Here is a 26,019-nt window from a genome sequence, read left to right as displayed (position 1 = left end):
ACACAAAGACCGTAGAATCTAACTTTCTCAGGTTAGAACTTCGAGGTAAAATAATTATTCTGAACGCGCTACATAAACTTTTTGGTGCAAGAACATGCGAATACGATGTCACCAAGATGTCACATATTGACTTGTGTCAAAGAAACAGAAAAATACTTACCTAAAACATGTTTGGAAACTAAAAATTAAAATCAATAATACGTAACCAAAACACCTAAATTAACACCCCGGCAATGCAAATGGGTCACTTAGATTAACCTTCATAATATAACTTTAAAAGATGGCAAGAGAAATGTCGCAGACGGACATAGAGAAACCAGCCCCGGCGAAACCCAAACCCACGACATCGTACTCGTTTAAGGACTTATCCAAGATTGTGACGGACGCAACCAACATCCGCGACCCGAAGACGCAGTCGGTGGTGCTGGTGGGCTTGCTGGTGGTGCTGGGAGTAGCGCTGTGGTACGGCTTCAGCGCCAACTGCATGAGGCGACGACGACGGAGAAGAAGATCAACCAGCCCTTGTCGGTAGGTGTCATAGTAAAGACCATGGAAATACATATTAAGCAGTGGCGTAACTATAGGGTGGCAGGGCTGCAAAATGCCACGGGCCCCCGACCCAAAAGGGCCCAAGAGGCCGTGAGGTTAGAATTTTTTATAAATACTTATAAAAATAATTATACATACGTACTTACATTGTTTTATTATTAACGTTACGATTTTTACTGAGGCCCCATCAATTTGCCAAGGGCCCCGGATGTTATAGTTACGCCACTGTACGTAAGGTTAATCAGGGTTCGGACACAGGGTAAGTCCGGATAATTTAACATATCACTGAATTAGTCAGTGTTTTTTATATACGCCATACTGCACTGCAACCACAAACTGTAGTTTAATTTAGCGTTAACTTGAATTATCCGGACTTACCCTGTGTCCGAACTTACCCTGCTTAACTTTATACTTCTGTATAAAGTACGATAACTCTCGAACATTGGACCGCTAAAATTTTACTCCAGTTACTGTCACAAGCACGAACTAGGGCAGGGATGACGAACCAATGGCACGACAATTATGTAATTTTGAGCACGTAGTGCATAAACACTACGTGCTGATTTTGCTGATTTTGTAGAATATTCTACAAAATCAGCTTATTCTATTACAATGCTTATAGCGTTAGCTGATAGAAAACATCTTTTTTTACATCTCCATAAATTTCCTCTATTATATTACTAGTTGTTGCCCGACACGTCGTTCGCACAGAAAATCGTGAATCGCGCGAGAAACGTATTTTTCACGTTGTTATATTAACTTCGGATACCAAAATACAAGGCACCAGGATTTAATACCCGTAAGTAGAAGATGAGGTTTGGATTGGCAGTGAGATTTGGGAATAAATGAATAAATAAATCATAAAATCGACTGACCTCAGCTGTCTCACTTTGTGGAGCTGAAGGAATATTATTGGATAATTCTTTCCATGATGTCACGACGTGACACTAATAAGTCATTACAGCATTCGCTTATAGAAACTTGCATTGATATTGGGTTGGAAACTAAGTAATTGCGGATTTTTTAAAATAATCAATGACAATGTTTATTATTCATGGAACTAATTTTTGATTAATGACCTTTTGCCATGTTTCAGGCAACGTGGGATTCACGTTAATAAATTTAACTTCTGGTTTTTATTAGCAAAAAACTGAGTCAGATAAGACTTGATATCATTATCACTATTGAAATAGGACGAAAATGTTCCTTTTCATTTTCTATTTTTCAAATAACAGACAAAATATGTTTTACATTTGTACCACCACCACGTCTGCAAACTCAAAATTCGAGTGAAGCCATCTATGAGTAAAATCCGCAATTACTTAGTCTCCAACCTATTAGATGTAGGATTCAGATTTCAGAATATAACATCGAATAAACCGTGGCCTTCAATGACGTGAACATTAGGCCATTTAATTCTTAAAATACCTGATGAAAAATGTACTTACAATAAATTCCTCTATTTAAATCCTTTTATGATTTCAGATAACTCAAGATACTCGTTACAAAACAAAAGAAAAATAAAACACTGTAATATTATAAAGCAATATATTCTAGACAAATGGAATTCTATTGGATGTTACTTAAGAATATTGTAAAAATAAAGTTAACTGATGTAATGAAAAATTATGAGTACAACGTACATCCACTCCAACGGATACTTCTGGCTCTAGGCTATAATCTGAAAAACAAATAAAAATAAGTATTACTATATAAAGTGTTTGCTTTATAGTTTTGTAAGTTGAACGCCTTGGCAAGGATGACTATTGCAGCGCCGCCGCCGCGGTGGCGGTGCCGCTGCCGCTGCGGCGTGTGTGTAAACAGCCTAAGGTGCGCTTATACGGGCAACTATAATTGCTCAATTCCAGTCAATACTCGTCAATTATGACGTCACGACTACAACAAGCAATTTGCGGCAACGGAAACAAGCATCAATATTGCGCAACACAGTATTGAGCGATATGGCGCAACTTCATCAACTAGGCAATACTGTCCTACACGAGCATTTCAGTATTCGTTCGCTATGGACGACATCGTTGCTCGGAAGCAAGACAGCAAGACGCAAAACAAACAAGTGCGAACGAGATACATATAAAAATTGCCTGGAAGTTCCAAGCCCATTGGATATTCGTCAATTCGTATCTGCGACATTGAGCGATATGAAATATCTGCGGTGCTAAAATGGTCACATTTAGCAATAATTCCTCTCAGTCAATTCACAAAATGAATTGTCAAAACTGTCGTATGCTGTGTGCTGACATACGGTTTTGCTCGATAGTTTTACTCCAAATCGAGCAATAACCACCGTGTGGACCGCAAAACTGACAACTGGAAGGCTCGCTTCGAGCCGGCTCCGATGGAATTAAATATGTCAAATAAGTCATTTCCTTCGATTGGAGTAAAACTATCGAGCAAAACCGTATGTGAGTACTTAGCACGAAACGAAAAAAAATGGAGCAATTAGAAACAATATTGTCGAAATAATTGCCGCAATTTAGTGAAATTGCTCTATACTGCTCCACTAATTTGACAAGGTTGAACGCGATGTTCAATATCAACTCTAGACGGTCAATAATATTACGCAAAACGTGATATTGCGCAATAAAATTGCTTGTCTAGAGGCCCGCTTAGCCACATACGATAGGTGGATCAATAATCAAAACATATGAGGTTAGTGATTGATCGCGGTTAAAATATGGTGATAATGACAATAATATTATGTTACCTATTGGTTTATTGGACCTTATTCATTATAGTAGGCTCTGTTCTGACCGAGCATAAGGGTGCGTTTTCACTGACGCGGAGCGGGGCGGAGAGGAGCGTAGCGGTGCCGAATTTACAGATCACCATGCTCGAAATCTTCGCCCCGCTACAATGGAACAGCACGATTGGTCGATTCGGGCACCGCTAATCTCCTCTCCGCCCCGCTCCGCGTCAGTGGAAACGCACCCTTAAACCTCTCGACGTCGAAGGTCTTCCTTTGTGGCCACCACTCATAGTATTCCCACAATCACACTTACATCCATACTATATTATAAATGTGAAGGTGTGTCTGTCTGTCTGTCACCTCTTCACGCCCAAACTACTGAACAGATCTATACATATCTACATACCAATAACTGTCAGAGGTATCGCGTTAGAAAGCTCTTTTCTTGGCTATCATTTGTTATTATCAGGGGCGAGGGCCAGCCTGCCGGCCAATCACAGGGAAAAAAGTTATAGCTAAAAGAAATCAACTCAGCTCTGTTGCTCGCACTTTTGCATCGTGATTTAAAAAATTTAAATGTCAATGAAATAAATTATTATAGCTTTGATATACCTGGAATAAACGATTTTTCATTGATTTCTTTTAGCTGTAACTTTTTTTTTACAGAGATAGGCTGGAGACCCCATAGTAACAAATGCTAGTCACAAAAGGAGCTTTACTTACGTAAAGACATACACAGAAAACCGGCGACAGCGCTTACGCTGTGTTTCGCCGAGTGAGTGAGTTTACCGGAGGCCTGATCCCCTACCCTATTCCCTTCCCTACCCTCCCCTATTACCCTATTCCCTCTTAAAAGGCCGGCAACGCACCTGCAGCTCTTCTGATGTTGCGAGTGTCCATGGGCGACGGAAGTTGCTTTCCATCAGGTGACTCGTTTCCTTTTTTGCCCCCTTACTTCATTACAAAAAAAAAACATGTCAGCGTCATTTTGCCCCTCCTCCTTTGGACGGACCCCGCGCTATAAACGAATTTTGGCGCAACGTATTTGCGGGCGTCATCTAGTAACATAGATTGTACTAACCTCTTATTCAGTGTTGGGTGTCTCCTCCCACGTGCCGTTGCCGTTGGCCCAGTCGTCGTGGTTGTCGCCCTCTGGCTCTGCAGCTGCAGCGTCATCTTGCCCTTCTGGAACTACATATGCAATTTGCAATTTAGCAAAACAAGCGCTGGATTGGATTTGAATAATGTACTTATACCAGTCATTATATGAAAAAATAAAAGATGGTCATCGACTACAGTTTATATATGTTGTTCTAAAAGTGTTAACTTTGTTAACCTATTTAGAAATATATATTTTGATTTTAATTTTGATTTTTGCCGGGTCAGCAGCAGCAGTTGATACTCGCTGACCCGGCAACATTGTTTTGCCATATAAATTATTTATCTAGTATCAATATAAAAACGCGCACAAACATTGTGTGTATTTTATATACATTATGATACTTACCCTGTTCGTCTTTAACGTCCATCTCTTCTTCATTGGCCGCCGACTCGTTTGCTTCATCTGACTCTATAAAAAATTTATTTGCTTAATTGTTTCAGTTTAAAAATAATGTCATAATTTACAATTGATTACATATTACTAAAATATTACAGTTTAGCAATAATGAGAGCGCTTTTATTTTATTATAGGCAACATTACGCTAAGCTTGAACGCACTTTGGACATTATCATGTAAAAAAAAAGGTATCGAGGAAATGGGTTCATAGGCAGTTGACGGAACTACTAGTCATTTGGTTGAATTATATCAACCTAATGTACAGTGCTCCCAAAGTGATAATGCGCATAGAAATGTTCGGCAACGGTCGTATTTCCCGAGCGTCGGAAGACGTCGCTGCAAGCGCTGTTTTAAACTTAACTAGCTCTTTGCAGCGACGTAGAGGCGCCTGACGTTGCTTGGACCATACCATGGTAACGCCGCGATGGCTAGCACTTATTGACGGACCGGCGACAGCGGACAGCCACCGGCTATATGATATTTACTTCTATTTCCTTTAACAAGGGCCAAAATACAAGTTTCATAGATTCGGGTGTTTTCGTCATTACGACAATTAGCGAAGATTTCCATGCGCATTATTAATTTGGGAGTACTGTAAATCGTCATCTGTCGGCTAGGTTTGACAAAACGCGACCAAAATACGTAGGTCTGCCATCTGTCTATGAATCAACTTCTCTGATAGAACTACAGTTGACAAGTACGTTAATGGTGCCATAAATTAAAACTTTTAGTTCCAGCTGTCACCGCGGCAGACTCTTTATTGCTAAGCTGTAAAAAAATTAAGCTTTTAACAAGACTCACTTTCTCCCTTCATCATCCTTAGTATGTGCTGCTTTTCCTTCGCGAGGTGGCGTTTGCCGTTCAAGTGCATCGTCATCTGCTCCGTGCAAGTCACTGAAGTCTGAAAAAATACATTAAATTCTAAATTAATAAAAAATAAGGAAAAACTAGCGTTCTAAGGATCAACAAAGATGTGTTTATAATGCTAGGCAGTGCTCCGAAACGTGCCGCGTTCTTTGAGCAATTTACATTATTATAATATAATCTTCATCAGTGCATTGATATATTTGTGTAGTGCTACGGACGCAAAGCCTCGGAATCCGACACAATATAATATTATAACACATACAAACTGTATTTGAGCAATTTCAGCTTACATTTTGCACTCTGCCCCGGCACACAGTACAGTGTGCCTTACTAATAAACATGAGTCGTTTACACTCAGCCATTGCCGCCGCTCGCGCTGCGGGAAATATTTTCCTGGATACTTCTGCGGCAGCATCGACGCGAGTGGGTGTTTACACTCAGCCTTCTACTCGCTTAGACTCGCGAGTGACTATTTAGTAAAATGGAAGTGGGCAGCATAAATAGTGTTTACATTCTCGTGCTGCCCACTTCCCAGCCCAACAGGCAGTGTTGTCACACGGAATTTTAGAAAATCAGTAGATGCTAAAAATTGGTAGAATTAGGTAGATGTTGGAACCAAAAATTGGTATATATATAATAATTAATAATATTATGTACTTATAATATATATATATATATATATATATATATATATATATATATATATATATATATATATATATATATATATATATATATATATATATATATATATATCTTAATATATATATTTCTTGTGTGCGTGTGTATGTGACTGAACTCCTCCTAAACGACTGGACCAATTTTGATGAAATTTTTTGTGTGTGTTCGTGGAGATTCGAGAATGGTTTAGATTTACAGTTTGGTCTACTGGAAAATGTTTTTTCAATTAATTTCTTATTTATAAGGAGTTGTTGATTTTGGAATGTTTTACATTAGATCCGGCGGACGGCGCTATCATCGCATTCAATATTATTCTATTTCAATTTTAGTTTGTCCTGACAGATGGTGCTACGATTAATTTGAAAAAAAATTTGTTATTCAATTCATGTGCTGATTAAAATATTAAATAAATAACACATAGGCTACAATTTTAACCGACTTTCAAAATGGGGGAGGTGTTATGTTCGTTTTCTTATATTCAACGATTACTCCGCCGTTTGTTTACCGATTTTCAAAATTTTTCTTTTGGTATATAGGGTATCATCCTAATTTGGTATTATATTCAGAAAAGTGGTGATCTGATGAAGGATCCATAAGTAATCGAGGGAACTCCTCAAAACTTATAGGGAAACATATGGTGACTTCGGTTTCGTGAGAAGTATTCTAAGCATATGCTACCAACAAGTAAGATTTTGCACCGAGATATACCTGGTATACCGTGGTTCGGAAGGTGCTGAGAGAATTCCTGATTCTTTATAGATACAAGTTTGGGAGTTTCGGCGTTGTTTTAAGAACAGAAAGCATATGCTACTATGCAAATTACATTCTTCATCATCATCATCATCATCATCATCACTACCATATTATACCATTTCATAGTCTTTTAGATCGAGACTCGAGTTTGTCAAGCGATAATTTAAAAAAATCTATATCTACCTAATATTATAAACCTGAAGAGTATGTTTGCTTGAACGCGTCAATCTCAGAAACTACAGGTCCGATTTAAAAACTTATCTCAGTGTTAGATAGATCATTTATCGAGTAAGACTCATCATTTATCGAGAAGGTTATATTATATTATTACTCTAAGACTAATACGACAGAAGAAACTCAGGAAAATGTGGGAAAAACGGGGGAAATATTTTTTATGGGAAAATGTACCTACGGATTCTGTAAAATTTCTAATTTACGCGGGCGAAGCCGCGCGGGACATCTAGTATATATACGCGCTTTCAGCGGTAAGACCGCCTGTTTGTACAGGTTCATATATTTTAAATTGTAATTTAGTTTCTAATTTTTGTACAAATAAAGCATTTTCTATCTATCAATCTGCGTTCCAAAAGTGAGTTAACGGCTCAGAACAGCTGCAGCTCTTGTAGTAGCGGTCCGTTTTTGTTTTTAAATGATAATTGCTGAAGGAAGTATTGTACCAAGACGACTTGGATACCATTTTGGTACAATTTATACCAAAATGGTATCTGAGGAGTCTGCAATGTTTATTATTTGTGCGTGAACAATGATATGTCGAAAAATAGGTAGATTTGATACCAAAGTTGGTAGATAGGTAGAAGGGCGGTAAAATAGGTAGATCTACCACAAAGTTGGTAGATGTGACAACACTGCCAACAGGGCTGAGTATTAACGACATATTACCTTGCAAATGTCACAGTAGAGGTCAGATGCAACGTTGGGTTTGGCGTCGCCGCCTGCCGCCGCGTCGCCCGACTCCTCGTCCTTAGACGTTTTGATGAACTTCTTCTCGCGACGGATGAGCTGATCACTAAAAAATTAACTATTTTATTGCCGTGTTTATCTGATACATCGGAAAATTCACTTGATTGAAAAGGACAGCAACATTGCTCGCCATACACCAATGGGTAGATTGCAGCTATATCACAAAACATGCTTACCAGCATTGTGCTCTGCTTTCCTTTGATAAGTAACATTAGGTTTTAATTAAAATACAGTAAATATAATAGGTTATAATTGCAATCATTTAATAATAATAATAATAATAATAAAACATTTATTCATGAACTTTGGACATTACACCACACTACATTACAAAAAAAAACAAAAAAAAACACAGAACAGTTAAAATGATGTTGACATGGCAATACGAAACAGTAGTCTAATATGAACTGTAACTAGCCTAACTAAGAATGAACAAAAAATAAAAATAAGAAAAGTAGCAAGTAACAAATATTTCAATTATAACTTAGCAAGCAAGAGTGTTATGGGAAGGTAGGAGGTGTAATGCTCAAGCCATTGAAATGGAGTCCACTCAGGTAAAACGACTATGGATAACCACAGTGGATCCAAAATGTCAGGCGCAAAACAGACCACCCAAGGCTACAGTGTCGCAATTTAAAAATAAATTATGCAAAATGTTTCAGATAATAATAATATAAAAGCATACTTATGTAATATAATAAATAAAATATATAAAAAGAACTAAAATCTTAAATCACATATGGCATGCAATAATTTATCAGCACATATATATATATACATATATATATATATATATATATATATATATATATATATATATATATATATATATATATATATATATATATATATATATAATAATTGGAATCCCGGAATCGGCTCCAACGAAACATATACTTACACTCTGTTTTCCATTCCATGTTGGAGCAAAATGGGATTGCGCGGTTTCTTACGTCCTTCGACGATTCTGTAATAAAAAAGTCAGATACATTTAACCCTGGGTAAAATATAATGTAATGGTCAGTACTCACTATCGGTATTACTCGATAGTTTTACTCCAAATCGAGTAAAAATTATCGTGTGGACCGAAAACTGACAACTCGAAGGCTCGCATTGAGCCGGTTCGATGGAATTAAATAAATCTAATTTCCTTCGAACTTACTCGACGCGAGTCATCGAACTTTACTCAAGCGTGTGTACTGTGTACGAATTGCGAGACTCGCTAAATCCTCTCTCTCAGAGACAGTCTCCTTAAACAGTCATCTTTTGGCTCGAACGGTTCGGTGATAACTGAACGGCACGCGTCACTCAATAGATTAATGCTGAATGTGAGGACAAAAGCCCAAGCCGTGGGTTTTACTCTACGTGATTACTCGATCAAGTAAAACCGTATGTGAGTACTTAGCATTACGTTCATAAGAACGAGGACGATATGATATTTAACCCAGATCTTGGCAAGTAGTAGTGTTGCCAACTATACTGTTTTAAACAGTATAGGTGTTGGCAACCCTATATATAATAATACTGGTTTTAGATTATACTTTTTACTGTTGAACAAAAATAAAGTATACAAAATACTGTTTTCAGCATCAAAATGTGAACACTTTATTGTGACGTATTAAACTAAAATAGGCAACCCTAGCAAGTAGGCCTAAAAAATATTGAAAACTTACGCTCTATGCTGTTTCCCAGAGTAATGCGAGTCGGAGTGGGCTTTGGATGTGATGTGCACATCGCACAGCTCGCAGTACAGCTCACGAGATTTTATCGGAATCTGTAATATAAATGGATAATATGAACGAAGAGTCCTTGACATAGCGTGCGTTAATCGTTATAACAGTCATTGATTTCTTATTCCCTCTATTGTTTTTTTGGTCAGTCCAATATCATAACGAAATAAAAAAACTAGGTCTACCATAACGAAAATTCCTTAAAACATTTAAGTGATGGTTTTTTACTTGGATACATCTTTTTTTTAAGTAAAATGGTTTATACCAAAGAAAAAAGAAATTTCATTGTTTCTATGTTAACATAAAGTATGTATAAAATAGCAATAAAGTGTATATCGTTCGACGTGTTCTGTCGAGTGATATATTATACCTTAGTTGAGGGACCTCACGTCTCTGCAACGTGACGCCTGACAATTTGTTTCAATGTAAGTTTCAGCTTTACCAACAGTATTCACATAAATTTCACTTGAAGCGATCTGTTAGCGAGCACAGTCGCTAACAGGGAATCAAGCAAAAGGACCGCTGACTCTATGTGAATATAATATCCGGTAAAGCTGGCTACGGAAACGTTACATTAACAAATTGTCGATTTACCTCCTTATTTTTGCGAGAGCCATCATCGGATTGCTGAGCTAACCATTTTTTCTGGTTCTTCTGATGATTTTTGGAAAGGTAATGCATGCGAGCTGCAAATAAATTTCAACAACAGATACTGTATACATATTTTAAATATCTCAGAAAACAGATTCAAACACTTTTTAACAGATACTGTACTATGACAACCTATATATTTTAAGATATTAATAAGGGCCTATTAATATCTTAAAAAAGAATACTAAAATAATTGTAATAAGCATTTATAAAGTATACTAGCTGTTGCCCGCGACTTCGTCCGCGTGGACTTTTTTACTACTTTTTTCCAGTAAAAAAGTAGCCTATGTCCTTTCTCAGGCTTTAGACTATCTGTATACAAAATTTCATTACAATCGGTTCGGTAGTTTTGGCGTGAAAACGAGACAGATAGACAGACAGAGATACTTTCGCATTTATAATATTAATATATAGTATAGAAGAATAGATTTTGTACACTTAATAATATACATTTAGTGATGGTTGGGTATGGAACTGGTAGTAGACGTCATGTAGAAAATATTTTGCAAAAATTTAGTATTACATTTCTTTAAGTTTGTACATAATAATAAATAAAAAAAATATTTAATTTACGTAATGTATGATATATAATATATGAGACTGTGGTACTTACAAACTGCATGGCTCTCGAGATTGTGGGCGCACAATCCACAATACTCTGGTTCATATAAGGCCAAAAGGTTTTTTGGCAAATTTTTTAAGTTCTCCTTTGTTACACCACATTCTGTTTAAAAATGTAACCAATATTTAATAAAAAGTAATTTAAAATAATAAAAAAATATAACACAACAGCTGCAAAAGAAAATTAATTGACTCTTTACTTACTTATTAGATACTTAATGGTTTTGTCCTCAAGAGGTTGCCTCTTCATTGGTGGGCCTCGGGGCCCAAATCCCCTTCCCCAGGGGAATTCTGGGATCCCACGCGGAGGCGGAGGCAACAATGGTGGTGGACCAAGATCTTTAGGTGGTCTTCCAAAACGCATTGGTGGTCCTGGTGAACCTCTAGGTGGTGGTCCAAACGAACCGGGTGGTCCAAATCTTGGTGGAGGAGGTGCACGCCAATTACTTCCAAAGCCACCAGGAGGCCCATAGCCTCCTCTATAGTCTCCATATGCATTATTGTATGCATTATTTCTATTGAAATTCATACTGAAAAGAAAGGAATTGATTAAGTTTACTAAATAGTACAAACAAACAAAGTTTGGATAGGTGAGCCCATTCTTGAGTTAATAAATGACATCAAAAGTGGCATTTATATTTATTTTAAACTAGATGACGCCCGCAACTCCGTTGCGCCAAAATTCGTTTATCACGCGGGAACCGTACATTTTTCCAGGGCAAAAAGTATCCTATGTTCTTCAAAGTACGTAAGTAAGACAGACAGACAGACAGACAGACAGACAGACAGACAGACAGACAGACAGACAGACAGACGGACGGACGGACGGACGGACGGACGGACGGACGGACGGACGGACGGACGGACGGACGGACGGACGGACGGACGGACGGACGGACGGACGGACGGACAGATAGACAGATAGATAGACAGACAGACAGACAGACACACTTTCACATTTATAATATTAGTATGGATAGAGATTCTACTATTAAAATTGCATATTTTTGATATTTTAATACCTTTATTAAGTATTCAATAATTCATTACAATCTGAAAAATATTTTTTCTTATAATGATTATGACTAGTCATCGTATTATATGCATTTCACATTTGCATACTTGCATATGCAAATGCATATAATGACACTTTTTAGGCGATAGTGCATATTTTGGCAATTTTTCGTTGATAGTGCATATTTCGGTAGTTTTATGCCCTCGTAGTCTCCAAACTAGCTATCATGACACACACTGAGGCCACAAAACAGACGTACGATAGATCAAAACACTTGAAACATGTGGCTCCATCCCACTGACCTCTATAATACGCTGGACAGGCTATGCCGTATAAAATGACACCTATTTTTTGTGCCGATTTGAAGCGCCGCGGTGAGCGTACTGTGAACTAATTACATAGAAAATTACAACCGCCATTTGCAAAATAGGTAGTAGTTCCAAGTGCACTCAGTACTGCTTTCACATAGCAATCAGCGCCAATATGGCGACTATCAAATACGAACATTTTATTGATAGTGATCGCCTGTCGTGTATTATTATTTATTATAGAGGTCAGTGCTCCATCCCCATTTAAAGAATGCAATGGGCATTTTCAAAAAAACGTGTACCCTTGCAAAAATATGTCTATATTTTTTAAGGTCATTTATTTACCTTTATTTGAATGTCATATACAAGGAAAAATATTGAACTAATGGAATAAGTTAAAAAGAACGCTGAAAACGTTATATTATTCTGATATTATTGAAAAAAAATCGAATTTTCGACGAAACAGATTCCGTTGTGCGACTAAATGTAAAATATAATTTAATACAAAAAAATACAGCAATAAATGGATTTCTTCGTTAATTTAATCTAATGAAATGCATATTTAATTGTTTATTAAAAAAAAAATTGATAATTTCAAGGATCAACAAGAGTAGCAATTATTTTTAATCCATAGTGTGACTATGTGACCTATCCACTAGGTTATTTTTCATTTTTTTACATGAGTAAGTAATATTTAACATATATAAAGAAGTTTTTATAACACAAAAACCTTTTATTTAAACATTTTTATTGTTGCACTACTTATAAAAGTAAAAAATTCTTTGATTTCATAGATTTAACTTCATTAATTAGAGGGACGAACATCTCATAATCATAAAGATGTGTTCACATGTCTACGAATTCCTAAGTTATTAATGACATCGGATTATATGCACGATCAAAGTGCCGAAATATCCATGCAAATATGCACGAAAAATGGTCGAAATATGCACAAAATATGCACAATCAAAAGTCACTTAATATTAAAATTTATAATTTTTTTGAAGACTTTTCCGGTAGTGACATTAATAAAAGCGCCAATTTTTATAATTTCATAAAATCCAGGATTTTTAATTTCTTGAAATAAAGACTTTTTATTTATTTATTATACGCCAATAATAATTTCCTACCAACATTTTCCGATTGCAATCTTAATGCCCATGGAAGTTAAACTACCGAAATATGCACTATCAAAGAAAAATTGCCATAATATGCACTATCGCCTAAAAAGTGACATTATATGCATTTGCATATGCAAGTATGCAAATGCATATAATCTGATGTCTAGTTATTATAAATCTGCAAATATCAACGACACAAAATGATTTTCAACTTTACTGATAGAAAAGTAGTGGAAATAAAATCAAAATTATTAAAAAAAATAAAACTTTTAGGTACTTAAATTTTAAATAGTATATTTGTTATTGTTAAGTAAAGTCGACGCCTTTATAATTTGGCTGTAGCGATATCGATTTTTCTCAGCAATGACTAAAGCTAAGAAATTAAAGTTCATTGTCAGTATTTAATCAATCAATCAAAAGTAACTTTATATTAAAATTTATTATTATTTTTAAGACTTTTCCGGTAGTGACATTAATAAAAGCGCCAATTTTTATAATTTCATAAAATCAAAATTTTTAATTTCTTGAAATAAAGCCTTTTTAGTTTTTATTTATTTATTATACGCCAATAATAATTGTCTACCAACATTTTCCGATTGCCATCTTAATGCCCATAGAAGTTAAACTACCGAAATATGCAAAATTGCCAAAATATGCACTATCGCCTAAAAAGTGACATTATAATATGCATTTGCATATGCAAGTATGCAATGCATATAATCCGATGTCTAGATGCAAAGAAAACTAGCAATCTAAAACATATCCAAAACGGTTTTTTACTTTAACGCGGCGTCACCTTAACACATAAGTAATAAAAAAATATATTTGTACGTTAATCGTACCAGTTTAAAAATCACCAATTTTCTTAATAAAATCTGTGAATAAAAAAATAATTTATTTAAAATGTGCACTAAGCCTTATGCTTTCCGCCTGTTGTGACTTGTCCGTTCCATTATATGTGACCATACGAAAAGTCACAAGTCGGAAGTCACGTAATATTACTTTCTTTTACTTTTAAAGTGTTTGTAAATAACCGATAATAGTTATCACAATTTCATTTTTTTTACTAAATACTAAGCTAATTTTGCAACGTGTCAACAGTAAAAACAGTTGGAGAAAGTATAATAATGCTTACAAAATATGGTCACTTATCTGAACAAATAAACCGTTCCTGAAGAACCATCCAACCTGCGTCCGCGTCTTGTAGCAGATTTTTAACTACTAAATTCAAATTGAAGTTTCTCGATGTACAATAAAATATAGTGCTATCATTTAGTGCCGAAAATATTTTTGTAGTATGTTTATAAAACCAAAAAAAACGGTCACTAAACCGAACATTCCGGCCGGGTTGTTTTTTCATGATTATAATTTTAATTAAATTGTAGTTAAATTATGTTAGATTTTTCAATAACAAGACATTCAATTGATACATTAAGTATTTAGGAATCTAACATATGTTTTTTAAGTAATTTACTTTAAGAAAAAAAATAGTTATTAAAGATTTTGTTACAACTTCTGGGAAGGGGACAGGTGAATTTAATAGGTTTCGGTACTTAAAAACCCTTATAAATCTCATACTAAATAAAATTTTATACAAACGTGAATGTATTTTAATAAAAGAAAACTTGTTTTTGCTCCTACATTAAAATTACAAAATGTTAGTATGTAATTTTTTACAAATAATCTGTAGCGAAGTCAAGGGACAAGGTAAAAACCAGGGGTACACATTTTTTTGAAAATGCCCCAATACACCCGTTAGGTACAATATCTTTCTAGAAACAAAATTTTTCTCTGTAGTTGGCAACATTAGTAAAAAATTAAAATAAAGTAGTTAACGATTTATTAAACTTCCATGGGCATTAAGATTGCAATCGAAAAATGTTGGTAGAAAATTATTATTATATTAAAATTGACTGTAAAAAAAGTGTATTCTACTGTACCTCCGCGGATGGTTAAATCTTGAAGGTGGTCCACTAAAGTTATTTATCATATCATCATTTTCAAATTCTTCATCATCATAATAATCCCGTTCAAAATGCATAGTGTTTTCTGTAAAAACAAAATACAAGTCAAAAATACTAGTCTAAATAAAAATTAGCATTTAATAATTATCGACGCTTAAGAACCAAAACTATCTATCTACAAAACAGTCGATTTTACAGTAGACGAAAAAAAGTTATTTTTTTTCTTCAAACAATTCTTAGATATTTTTTATATCTGAACATAAAGCTTAGGCCAAACCTACGCGACCAGAGGCGACTGCGAAGCGGAGCCTCAAGTTGTCAAATGTGTGTTTTGTATACAAAAAACACATTTGACAACTTGACGCTCCGCTTCGCAGTCGCCTGGTCGCGTAGGTTAGGCCTAAGCTTAACTGGATAAGCATAGGAAAAAATGTTTAGATGTATTTGAAGAAAGCTTTAGATATGATAAGCCTTTATTCAAAACAAATATTTTTCATTTACAAATTACACTAAAATTTTATTTCGTTGTTGGTTGTCTTAAGACATAGGACTCCTCCAGATTATGCCACATAGTCCTGTCTTTACAATCTCTTCTCCAGTTCTTTGGTAGGTCATCTTCCCACCTTTTACATTGCCTTCCTTGTTTTCTTTTCCATTTCTTGGCTAAGAAAGATTTATTCGTTTCAAAATTATGGTAGATATTATTTAATGGTAGCTGGTATTATTTAAAATATTTGTGTGTTATATTCTATTTGCGTAAATTTTTATCTAAATTAAGAAAAACTAGATGTCCCGCGCGGCTTCGCCCGCGTAAATTAGGAATTGAAACCGTACATTTTCCCATAAAAAATAGCTCTTATGTCCCTATTCCCTTCACTTGGTTTACTCTATATCTGTGCCAAATATTGCCATAAAAATTGCTCCATTAGTTCGTAATTACTAATTTCTAATATTTCCCCCGTTTTTCCCACATTTTCCTGAATTTCTTCGGTCGTATTAGTCTTAGCGTGATAATATATAGCCTATAGTCTTACTCGATAAATTAACTATCTAACACTGAAATAAGTTTTTAAATCGGACCAGTAGTTCCTGAGATTAGCGCGTTCAAGCAAACATACTCTCAAGCAATATTAAGTATAGATTTTTTTCAATTATCGCTTGACAAACTCGAGTCTCGATCTAAAAGACTGTGAAAAGTACCAATAACAGGGTCATTATAGGCTCATAAGTCATAACCATGGGACGATGTATGGTATAAAATGGTAGTGATGATGATGATGATGATGATGATGATGATGAATGTAATTTGCATAGTAGCATATGCTTTCCGTTCTTAAAACATCGCCGAAACTCCCAAACTTGTATCTATAAAGAATCAGGAGTTCTCTCAGCACCTTCCGAACCACGGTATACCAGGTATACCTCGGTGCAAAATCTTACTTGTTGGTAGCATATGCTTAGAATACTTCTCACGAAACCGAAGTCACCACATGTTTCCATATAAATTTTGAGGAGTTCCCTCGATTACTTATGCATCCTTCATCAGATCACCACTTGTGAATATAATACCAAATTGGGATGATACCCTATGTACTGAAAGAAAAATTTTGAAAATAGGTTATCAAACGGCGGAGTAATCGTTGAACATAAGAAAACGAACATAACACCTCACCCATTTTGAAAGTCGGTTAAAATTGTAGCATAATATGTGTTATTCTGATGTATAAGCTATATTAGGGCGATTCCATTATCGCGTGTGCAACATTTTGACGCACTTAAAGCGTCCTACTGACAAAATAAAACACATTTATTAATAAATAATCTTTTGAAGGGATACATTTTTACTAGTTTAATCATAAATTGAAAATGAAAACTAAAATTAAATCTAAGAAAAGCCACAAAACATGTTTGAAGTACTATCGCGGGTGCAACCAAATTGGTCCTCTATTAAGAACTCGGACGAGTTCATTTGAGAATACTGCTAATTGTGGAACTTTTAGTAATTTATTAACCCATATTTCAAAAGTGTATAAGACAAAGAAATGATTTAACTAGATAGAATTTAAGTAATTAGTACTAGGAATTATTAACAATTTTCACGATCGCGGGTGCAACATCAGAATATCGCGGGCGCAACGAGTCTAAAGAAATTGAATTTATTCATAAGTCTGCGACTAATTTCTACATTTTTGATATGCAATACATAATATTATTAGTAAATTGTAATAATACTATTTAAATTTTTATTATTTTTTAATTATTAGTCATTTATCGATCTAAGAAAAGAAATCATCTAAACCACTAAAAACTATTAAATAATGTAATTTAAGCAAACCTTTTTTGATGTATTGTTATAAAACCGAATTACAACACACCTTTAGTTCAAAATTAATATTCATAATTTAAAAGAATAGGGGAGAATTAAAAGTGAAAATATTTTTTTCAAAGAAAATTACTAAATATTTATGATTTTCCCTGTCATTTGTAGCATTTCTTCTAAAATATTTAAAAATAAAAGAATATAAATCATCATTTTGAAACATCTGTTAAGTAATACATGAAATATTTCGAAAAATATAAAACACGATGTGACTCCATTCAAATTTTTATAAATCTTGTAATTACATGTAAATTATTGATAACAAATATAATCTAACGTTATTGTTTACCTTAATAATACGAAATAAGACGAAAATCAATACAATAGTAAAAAAATAATTTGTTGCATTTCCAGTTGTACTGCATCGATCGCGGGCGCAACCACTTTAAAGGTTCTGTTTTTTTATTAAAAATAATGAAATAGTTTGTTCCAATGATTAATTCTAATTTCCCTCACATTTCCCCTTACTTTCATAAAGTTTTAAATTATTAACAACATATTTTAGCGAGAAAACTAAACTTTTGTACCTTTTTTATCGCGGGTGCAACCATGGCAATTTTCCTTTAATAATGTTTGAAAACTATTTCAAAATTGTTGTTTTTTTTTGCACCGAAATAGAAACTTATGTTATAGTCAATATTATGTAATGAAATTCAACTTCGAGATAGTGATTTAGAGTAAAAATGATCATGTGTGGCATAAGCAGTTTTTCTCGCGCCGTTAGATGATATCACTTCAAAATGCTCTAAATCATTCAAATTACAATTTTTACTCATAAAAGTTCTTTTGCTAGTAAATATACATCTTTTTATTTATAATTCAATAAAAAAATGTAACAAATGCTATGCTTTAAAAAATCGTGTTGAGAGTCGTCTCTAGCGGAATCGCCCATTATTTTAATGAATAAAATCCGTTCAGTACTTTTTGCGTGAAAGAGTAACAAATATCCATACATCCACACATCCATACATCCAAACAAACTTTCGCCTTTATAATATGAGTAGGATTTAATGTGTAGCAACGAATTATAAAACAGATGACAATCCTTTGTAGAACTTCTTTTAATTGTTGAAGGAGGTTGAACTTTGCTGACGAAATTGGTAGTGTACATAGTGTGTAGATAGGTGGTATTTACGTAAATTTATTTTGTCCCATAACTTAGGTGGTATTGGTATTTATTCATAACTTCTTTTTTAATGCAAATTTGAGGTAACCGATCAAAGGAAACAATGTGTAAATTAAGAACTGCATTAAAAAGTAATTAAATTAATAAATTTAAAAAAAACCCCGCCAAAACAACTTTAAAAAGTAAAGAAATAATATTTACTGCCTTTAAGTTCAAATAATTCCAAACTTGTGTAAAGTTATATTTTAGTCCATAATTGTTGTCATGGTGTGTCGGGGGACCGCTAATGTAGATGTTTGATTTCACATACTAACATCAGTTCACAGCAAACCGAATCGAGATAATCAGCGACTTGGCGGTTGTAGTTTGTAGTTTACTTGGCGGTCCCCCGACACACCGTGACAATTATGTACTAAAATATAACTTTACACAAGTTAGAAATTATTTGAACTAAAAGGCAGTAAATATTATTTCATTACTTTTTAAAGTTGTTTGGCAGGGGTTTTTTTAAATTTCTTAATTTAATTTTATTTCATACTTTTTAAACTTGTGTTGGTTAAAGTGCAAAATAATGCCTGTCAACAGAATCATATTCTCATGATTACCATTTATCAATATCCTTTTTAATGAATAATGAGGCCGTTAATATGAGCCCAAACATGAAACCTCCATTTTGGGTTCATACGAAGCTCGGTTCCTATAGAATCCAGGTGATGCTGCAGCAGCAGCATGTAAATATTTCTACTGTCTATCTACTGGTTGTCGCAATTAAAATAAGCCCAAACACGAAACCTCTGCTCTAAGTTGCCGAGGAGTTGGATATCCTATTGATCACCAGGTGATGCTGCAGCACCAGGTCAACTTTCCATTAATATGTGTATACGTATATTGTATTTTCACAAATGTCACGAACTAGAATGAAATATAAAACCCATTAAACGACTACAAGTTGCTAACGGCCCTTCATGAAACAGATAAACCCTGATTGTCCAGCGCTGAGCAGGCTGATGATGATGAATTATAGCTAAGAACACTCTCGATCATGTCAGCTTTCAAACAAAAAAACTAGATCAAAATCGGTCTACCCGCTTGGATGCTACGATGCCACAGACAGATACACACACAGACAAACAGACAGACAGACAGACAGACACGTCAAACTTATAACACTCCTCTTTTTTATCGGGGGTTAAAAAGTGTAGGTAGATGGTCTTGGTTCTTAAGCATTGTTATTAAAGTACTACTGTGTAGCTTTGACCATCCCATTTTTAAGTTTTGGTCTTTTACTTTTTGCTTTTGAATGCCTACACTGATTCTAAATTGGCTAATAATGATTTATTACTTATTATGTTGTATAAGATACCAGTATATGATTTAAAACACCCTTGTCAAATATAAACAGACGAAACATATTTACTAAGTTATATCGCTGACCCTGGGCAATATAGGGATAAATGCTGGTTACACCCTTTTTAATGTTATTTGATTTTTTGGCTTCTCTGAGTATTAGTCTAGCACCCCTATTTTTTTTTAAATAACATTTTAGGTACTTATAATAAATGGCAACAGCTTTATTGAATGGAAAATTCTCTTACGACTAAAACTGTATTCTTGCACTACTCTATGAAACATAACTAAAAAAAACCGGTGAATATAATATACAGCTAAGCTTTAGCTGTAAGATTCCCCAGAAAAAGGGAGTAATCGGCTGGTGCACTCTAAATCTAAGGCGAAAAATATGTCGTATTATGTTCTTACAGTCGTAAACCTCAAGCGGTTTGCTGTTTTTATAAAGTTAATAAACAATGTTGCAATTGATACAATACCGCTAATTGGTTGTACTACAACTCGGGCAAGTTAACTTGACACCTGGCTTAAATTTTACCCCTCCCTCGCTTCCCCGCGCAGCACCCCGCTCTCGTCGTACGCGTCCAGTAGCGTTAGCATATTAAATCTGTTACCGTTACACGTGTGTTATTGAGTTTGCGTTTCAGAGTTATTTGTTAGTAGTTAATGGTTATTGTTTTTGGATTTTTGTTGAGTTTTGTTGTGTTATTTGTTAGTTGTTACGTTTGAACGTTAAATTTGTTAAGTTTTTGTTATTCGTATTAACGTTTGAACATTGCCGTGCGTCTGTGGTATGAATTAGCTACTCACGGAATATATTAATATGAAGCTAGATACAAATTATCGGACGCATCCATAAACCTCGTATTCCTGCTGGGGAACCCTTGGGCGAGTCCAACTCGTACTTGGTTAATACTGTGGTTAGTGTAGCCCTATAAAAATAACTAGTTCCGGTAACGTAATTTTTTTTTTGAAATGAACTTAAAATAAAAAAACTTTTTTTGCACTCAGTACTTATGAGAAACGTCAATTGAACCAGGTGTCATGTTAATTCGCCCGAGTTGTATACATTTTTTCAATTATTTCAATAAATTTTTAAACTAAGTATTACAATTATTTTGATATGGTTATATTGGTAAAAAAATTAACTTTCATATGACACTTCAAACGCTTGTTTTGAACCACTGTACGGTGCACTTTAAACAAATTAGCTTATTTTGTCTCTCCCAATGATATTCTATGTTACTAAGTATTTTAGAAACTCATTGGTCTCTCCTGTAAAAAAGTATTTTTGATATTACGACTTTATTGACGGGAGCGATATGTTGAAATTGCATTCATTTTTATCCGGCTTCCAAGGAGGAGGCTATATGATATAATATAACCTCCTCCTTTTTGGAAGTCGTTTAAAAATGGCTGCAATTCAAAGCATACCTACGAAATAAAATAATAGTAAGTAGCGAGTTAAAAATATTTTTAACTAACTCAAGTACAAAGTTGGTGTTTGTAAAAGTTCTAAAAGAAGGAAAGTAGAAAACTGAAACAAAGTTTAAATATAATTATCATTTTACATTTGAAATGACTGAGATCGATGCTCAGTTGTGCATTCTGTAATACGGTACTTATATTACTATATTAAGATAAAATTATATGTTTTTACATACTTTCAACTGAGTAAATCTTTTTTAGACTTCGTACTTGCTAGAAACACTTATATTTAGGCAAATATTAAAGCAAAATCAATTAAATCACTGATAATACAGGAATAACCGATTGCCGACTTGCACAGATTACTAATATATATTCAGGTGGACGAAACTTCCGAACAAAAAAAATTGGGTTCGAAATTTAAACGAGGTGACTGAAGAAATAGCATAATCTGTGCGATTCAAATATAATTGTCTCACTCATAAATAGTGTGTACTCTTTCTAACATTAAGTAAGCGTTTCCCGCCAATGTCCGCCGCGGTTTTTAAATTTATTTGAATTTGGATAGATTCAGAAAAATTTTCTCCGTGTTTGAACAATTGTTAAACTCGCTTTTGTATTAAAATAAACCCAAAAAAAATTGATAAAATGAGTCAGAAAAAGTACAAAAAGTGTGAAATCTGCATGGGACATAATATCGATAAGAAAACTACTTATTAGCAAGATTTCCCACCAGCAAGGAACGGTAAGTAAAATTTTAGTACTAATGTGTAAGAATTTTAAAATTTAAAGCAAAATATATTTCAATAAAACGATGCGCGTCAAAACTCGTTTATCGCGCGGGAACCGTACATTTTTCCGGGACAAAAAGTATCCTATGTCCATTCCCTATACCTACTTACTCAAAAGTATCTCTATGCTTTTCAGCAAAATCGGTTCAGTGGTTTAGGCGTGAAGAGGTAACAGACAGATAGACGGACACTTTCACATTTATAATAATAGGTAGTAGGTAATAACTAATAAGTAATATAAGTAAAGTATATATTAAAACGTATGGATAGTCCACATACTTACTACTTACAATATTATGCAACTGCAACTTTCGTTTTACATAATATTATTATTCTTTCAGTTGTAAGAAATGGGTTCAAGCCACTGGGAAACCAGCATTAGCTAGCTTAACTATTGGTCAGTTACATTATTCTCATTTCTTATGTGGTAAACACTTTCCTGTTAATAACTTCCGTAACAAAGGAACACCACTAACTGCAACTTCCGTAACAAAGGAACACGACTAACTGCAACTGCTTAAGCTTATGTCACCAATACCTGTAAATGCAATATTTATACATAAAACAGTAACAATTGGAGGTAAGTTTGTATAATTATAATATTTTGTTTCAACACAAACATTAGTTGGTATAGCATTAAAACTAATAATAATTGCCAGGCATTTCGATAAAACTAGGTTTATGATTGTAAATCAGGCCAAAATTTAAGGTAGTCCAGCTTTTGTGGCTTGGGCTCCATCTAGAATTTCATCCTGGCAATTGGCATGTTATATGATTTCATCTTTTTAAACAAAAATCTTGTAAGGATGCTGAGTTGATTGATATGACTGAGATTGAAATGCTAACTATAGCGTGTTCAGTCTTTTTTATATACATAGTATTATGATTGTCTAGCTAGCTAGGTTTGACAATACAGCAATCATACATTAATAACTTTAGCACAGGTACCTTGCCAAGAAAATGCATGATAGAATATTTTCAAAAACATTGCACACATGATTAAAAAGTGGTTCAATAATATCTTCTCTCTTTCTATAACCTGAATAGTTTACCACTGTAATCAAACTGTAATATTATGTGTATCATTGAATGAAAGTGCAATTGTGTTTATGTACTTAGTTTTTAAACTTACAATAGAACAGATTACCATTAATATGAGAATCAATATTAAAAGATTTTATGAATCCAAATGTAAGTTCAGATTAAAACATCCAAGTAGGTATAACTTACAAACACAACACTTTAAGCAAGTATTTAGAAGTATCCAATCAATATTAAAATATTATATTTGAATTTTACAGACACTAATGAAATCTCTAGAGCCACCAACCACATTATTGTTATGACTTATGAATGAGCAAAATTTTTTTTTTCACTTTTGAGGCCTTTGCCATTTAGGCAGAGGCTCTAAAAATATACATATCGTCACTTTAGTTTTTAATCCGTGGCACTTAAAAATTTTAACTTCAGTTTCAATTTAAAAAATAATAACTGTTAATTTTTTTTCTTCTGAGTCCGACATCTTGTTACGTAGTAAATGACATTCTCTTTGGTACCTATATATTTGCCGACTTGCCGACGCCAACGCTAAACTCGGCGCGGCGAACCTTGATCCCTATGACACTGACAGTTAATAACTGTAATGGCGTCACCATTAAATTAGGATCATTTTGGATGTGTCTAAAAATGCCATTTATAAATTTTACGCAGCTTTATACCATTACAATGATATTCCATTAGAACTTTTAACAATTCTTAACATTTACAGGAAATTATCTCAATCTGAATTCACGTTTACGTCCTGCAAAACTTACGTCATCACACAACGTAAGTTTTACAGGACGTAAACGTAACGTTATAGAACTACTGTCAAGTGTCAACCAGTGTTGCCAGATGGTCTCGGCGACGTACCCCTGAACTAATTTAATTTCTCCCCAGAAATCCCCTAGGATACCCTCACCAACCGGATGCGATTTTTTGAAGAGGCGGTCATGTTGAGAAATGATGGGGATATTACAATTGATTGACAGGAGTAAGTTTAATCTGCGTTCTTCTACTGTTACTTTTTCTGGCACTGTATTGCCATACCACACTGCATTTTCTTAGATGGATGAAGATATAAGGTTCATAATTATTTACCTCCGGTTTATAATGTTTTGAATGCTTACTTTTCAATCACTCTGCAAAATAGTGTTTTAATGAACAAGCATGTTCTAAATGTGCAGAGAATCATTCTTATAAAGAATGAACTGTGGAGGTAATCACCTAGCTATTTCTAAGGAGTGCCCAATCCAAAAGAGGATTAGCTTTTGTAAGAGATGGGAAAGATGTTAAATTATTTGTTATGTCTGCATAAGTAGAATTATTAACTCTCAAAGATATGTTTTCTTAATTTTAGAAGCCTTAATTGGGCACTCCTTAGAAATAGCTAGGTGATTACCTCCACAGTTTTTACATTTTAAAACTTCTGATGTGCATTCTTTACAAGAATGATTCTCTGCACATTTAGAACGTTTTTATACATTAAAAGTAAGTTAAAAGTAGATAATATGCAGGAAGAGAGCGACGACGGAGATGATCCTAACTATAAATCTTCGTCATCGAAGAAAAGGAAAATAATTGAAAACTCAGGCGATATGTACAAACCCTTTCTTAAACCTTCATATTCAAGAAAATATCCTGACAATAATTACAACGGAGAATTTATTGTCTTCGTCGAACATTGTAATAAGGATACAAAAATAGGAAACATGAACCCCCTTAGCCTTTCGAAAATTATCAAAAACGCAAAAGGAGTTTATGAAAGAACTAGAATAAGCGCCCGCAAAATAAAAATAACTTTCAAACAAGCGGCATTAGCTAATGATTTCTTCAATGCATCATTTATTCATAAAAACCCCGCCGCCCAGAAGATTTACTGTCTAATTACAATTTCTTCAAATGTTTATACCGTTATATATGCTCAACGATGGAAAAAGTTTAAAAATAATTGTAAATAGGTACCGTAGTGTTTTGTTTTTTTTTTTGTAAATAGTGCTTAGTGTGAACATTGGTGAGAACCTGTGGTGAGAACCATCATAGAAGAAAGACATTCCTTTTTTTTAATTTTAATCTGTTGTATTTTGTATTATTATTGTATTTTTTTTAAAGCAAAGGACTCGTTTCCAGCTCTCAATAAATAAATAAAAAAAAATCAATTCTCAAGTGCACAGATGATTTTTTTTTTGTTGCCTTTTGGCACTAACACCGGGGTGTACTTTGCCACTATGGAGGGTAGACGGAGGAGAACTATCTTTTATAGGGGAATATTTGAAAAAGTGTCCAGCTGTACGCAGTAAATAACAGTTGAAAAATCCTCCAAGAATGGCGCTAGCTGCAGCAAAGAGTATGGAATGAATGTAGCCGTTGGTGACAAAATATAAATTGAAGCTAGCCAAATAG

At 34.3% G+C, this 26,019-nt stretch overlaps 2 protein-coding genes across 4 annotated transcripts; one reads left to right on the top strand and one right to left on the bottom strand.

Annotated features, from left to right (window-relative positions):
• The first annotated feature begins 143 nt into the window (after positions 1 to 143).
• On the top strand, positions 144 to 2,254 carry LOC121729704. Its single transcript, XM_042118304.1, has 2 exons — positions 144 to 528; positions 2,035 to 2,254. The coding sequence occupies exons 1-2, from the start codon at positions 281 to 283 to the stop codon at positions 2,036 to 2,038; spliced, it is 252 nt and encodes an 83-aa protein (XP_041974238.1). The 5' UTR covers positions 144 to 280; the 3' UTR covers positions 2,039 to 2,254.
• LOC121729703 (formin-1-like) lies at positions 2,084 to 22,155 on the bottom strand. Of its 3 annotated transcripts, none has more exons than XM_042118301.1 (12): positions 22,024 to 22,155; positions 15,483 to 15,591; positions 11,303 to 11,628; positions 11,091 to 11,201; positions 10,421 to 10,512; positions 9,770 to 9,870; positions 8,998 to 9,063; positions 8,016 to 8,142; positions 5,616 to 5,715; positions 4,764 to 4,826; positions 4,338 to 4,447; positions 2,084 to 2,230 (listed from the first exon to the last, which is right to left on the bottom strand). In XM_042118301.1, exons 2-11 carry the CDS (start codon positions 15,581 to 15,583, stop codon positions 4,341 to 4,343), a joined length of 1,194 nt encoding a protein of 397 aa, XP_041974235.1. In that variant the 5' UTR covers positions 15,584 to 15,591; positions 22,024 to 22,155; the 3' UTR covers positions 2,084 to 2,230; positions 4,338 to 4,340. The 3 variants fall into 3 exon arrangements, with proteins under 3 accessions (XP_041974235.1, XP_041974237.1, XP_041974236.1); XM_042118303.1 differs by having other exon boundaries at positions 4,338 to 4,441; XM_042118302.1 differs by having other exon boundaries at positions 22,062 to 22,155.
• Between the last annotated feature and the right edge of the window lie 3,864 nt (positions 22,156 to 26,019).

Source organism: Aricia agestis, chromosome 8 (genome assembly GCF_905147365.1).
Source record: "Aricia agestis chromosome 8, ilAriAges1.1, whole genome shotgun sequence".
Taxonomy (NCBI): domain Eukaryota; kingdom Metazoa; phylum Arthropoda; class Insecta; order Lepidoptera; family Lycaenidae; genus Aricia; species Aricia agestis.
Note: the sequence above shows the minus strand (reverse complement) of the source record. Positions and strands in the feature narration are given on the sequence as shown.

Bases quoted from the DNA above. Each gene is read 5' to 3' on its own strand.
- LOC121729704 (XM_042118304.1), top strand. From the start codon at position 281: ATGGCAAGAGAAATGTCGCAGACGGACATAGAGAAACCAGCCCCGGCG.
- LOC121729703 (XM_042118301.1), bottom strand. From the start codon at position 15,583: ATGCATTTTGAACGGGATTATTATGATGATGAAGAATTTGAAAATGAT. The intron at 10,513-11,090 runs GTAAGTACCACA...ATTTATTTGCAG, and splicing joins TCTCGAGAGCCATGCAGTTT to CTCGCATGCATTACCTTTCC. The intron at 4,827-5,615 runs GTGAGTCTTGTT...AATTTTTTATAG, and splicing joins AAGGATGATGAAGGGAGAAA to AGTCAGATGAAGCAAACGAG.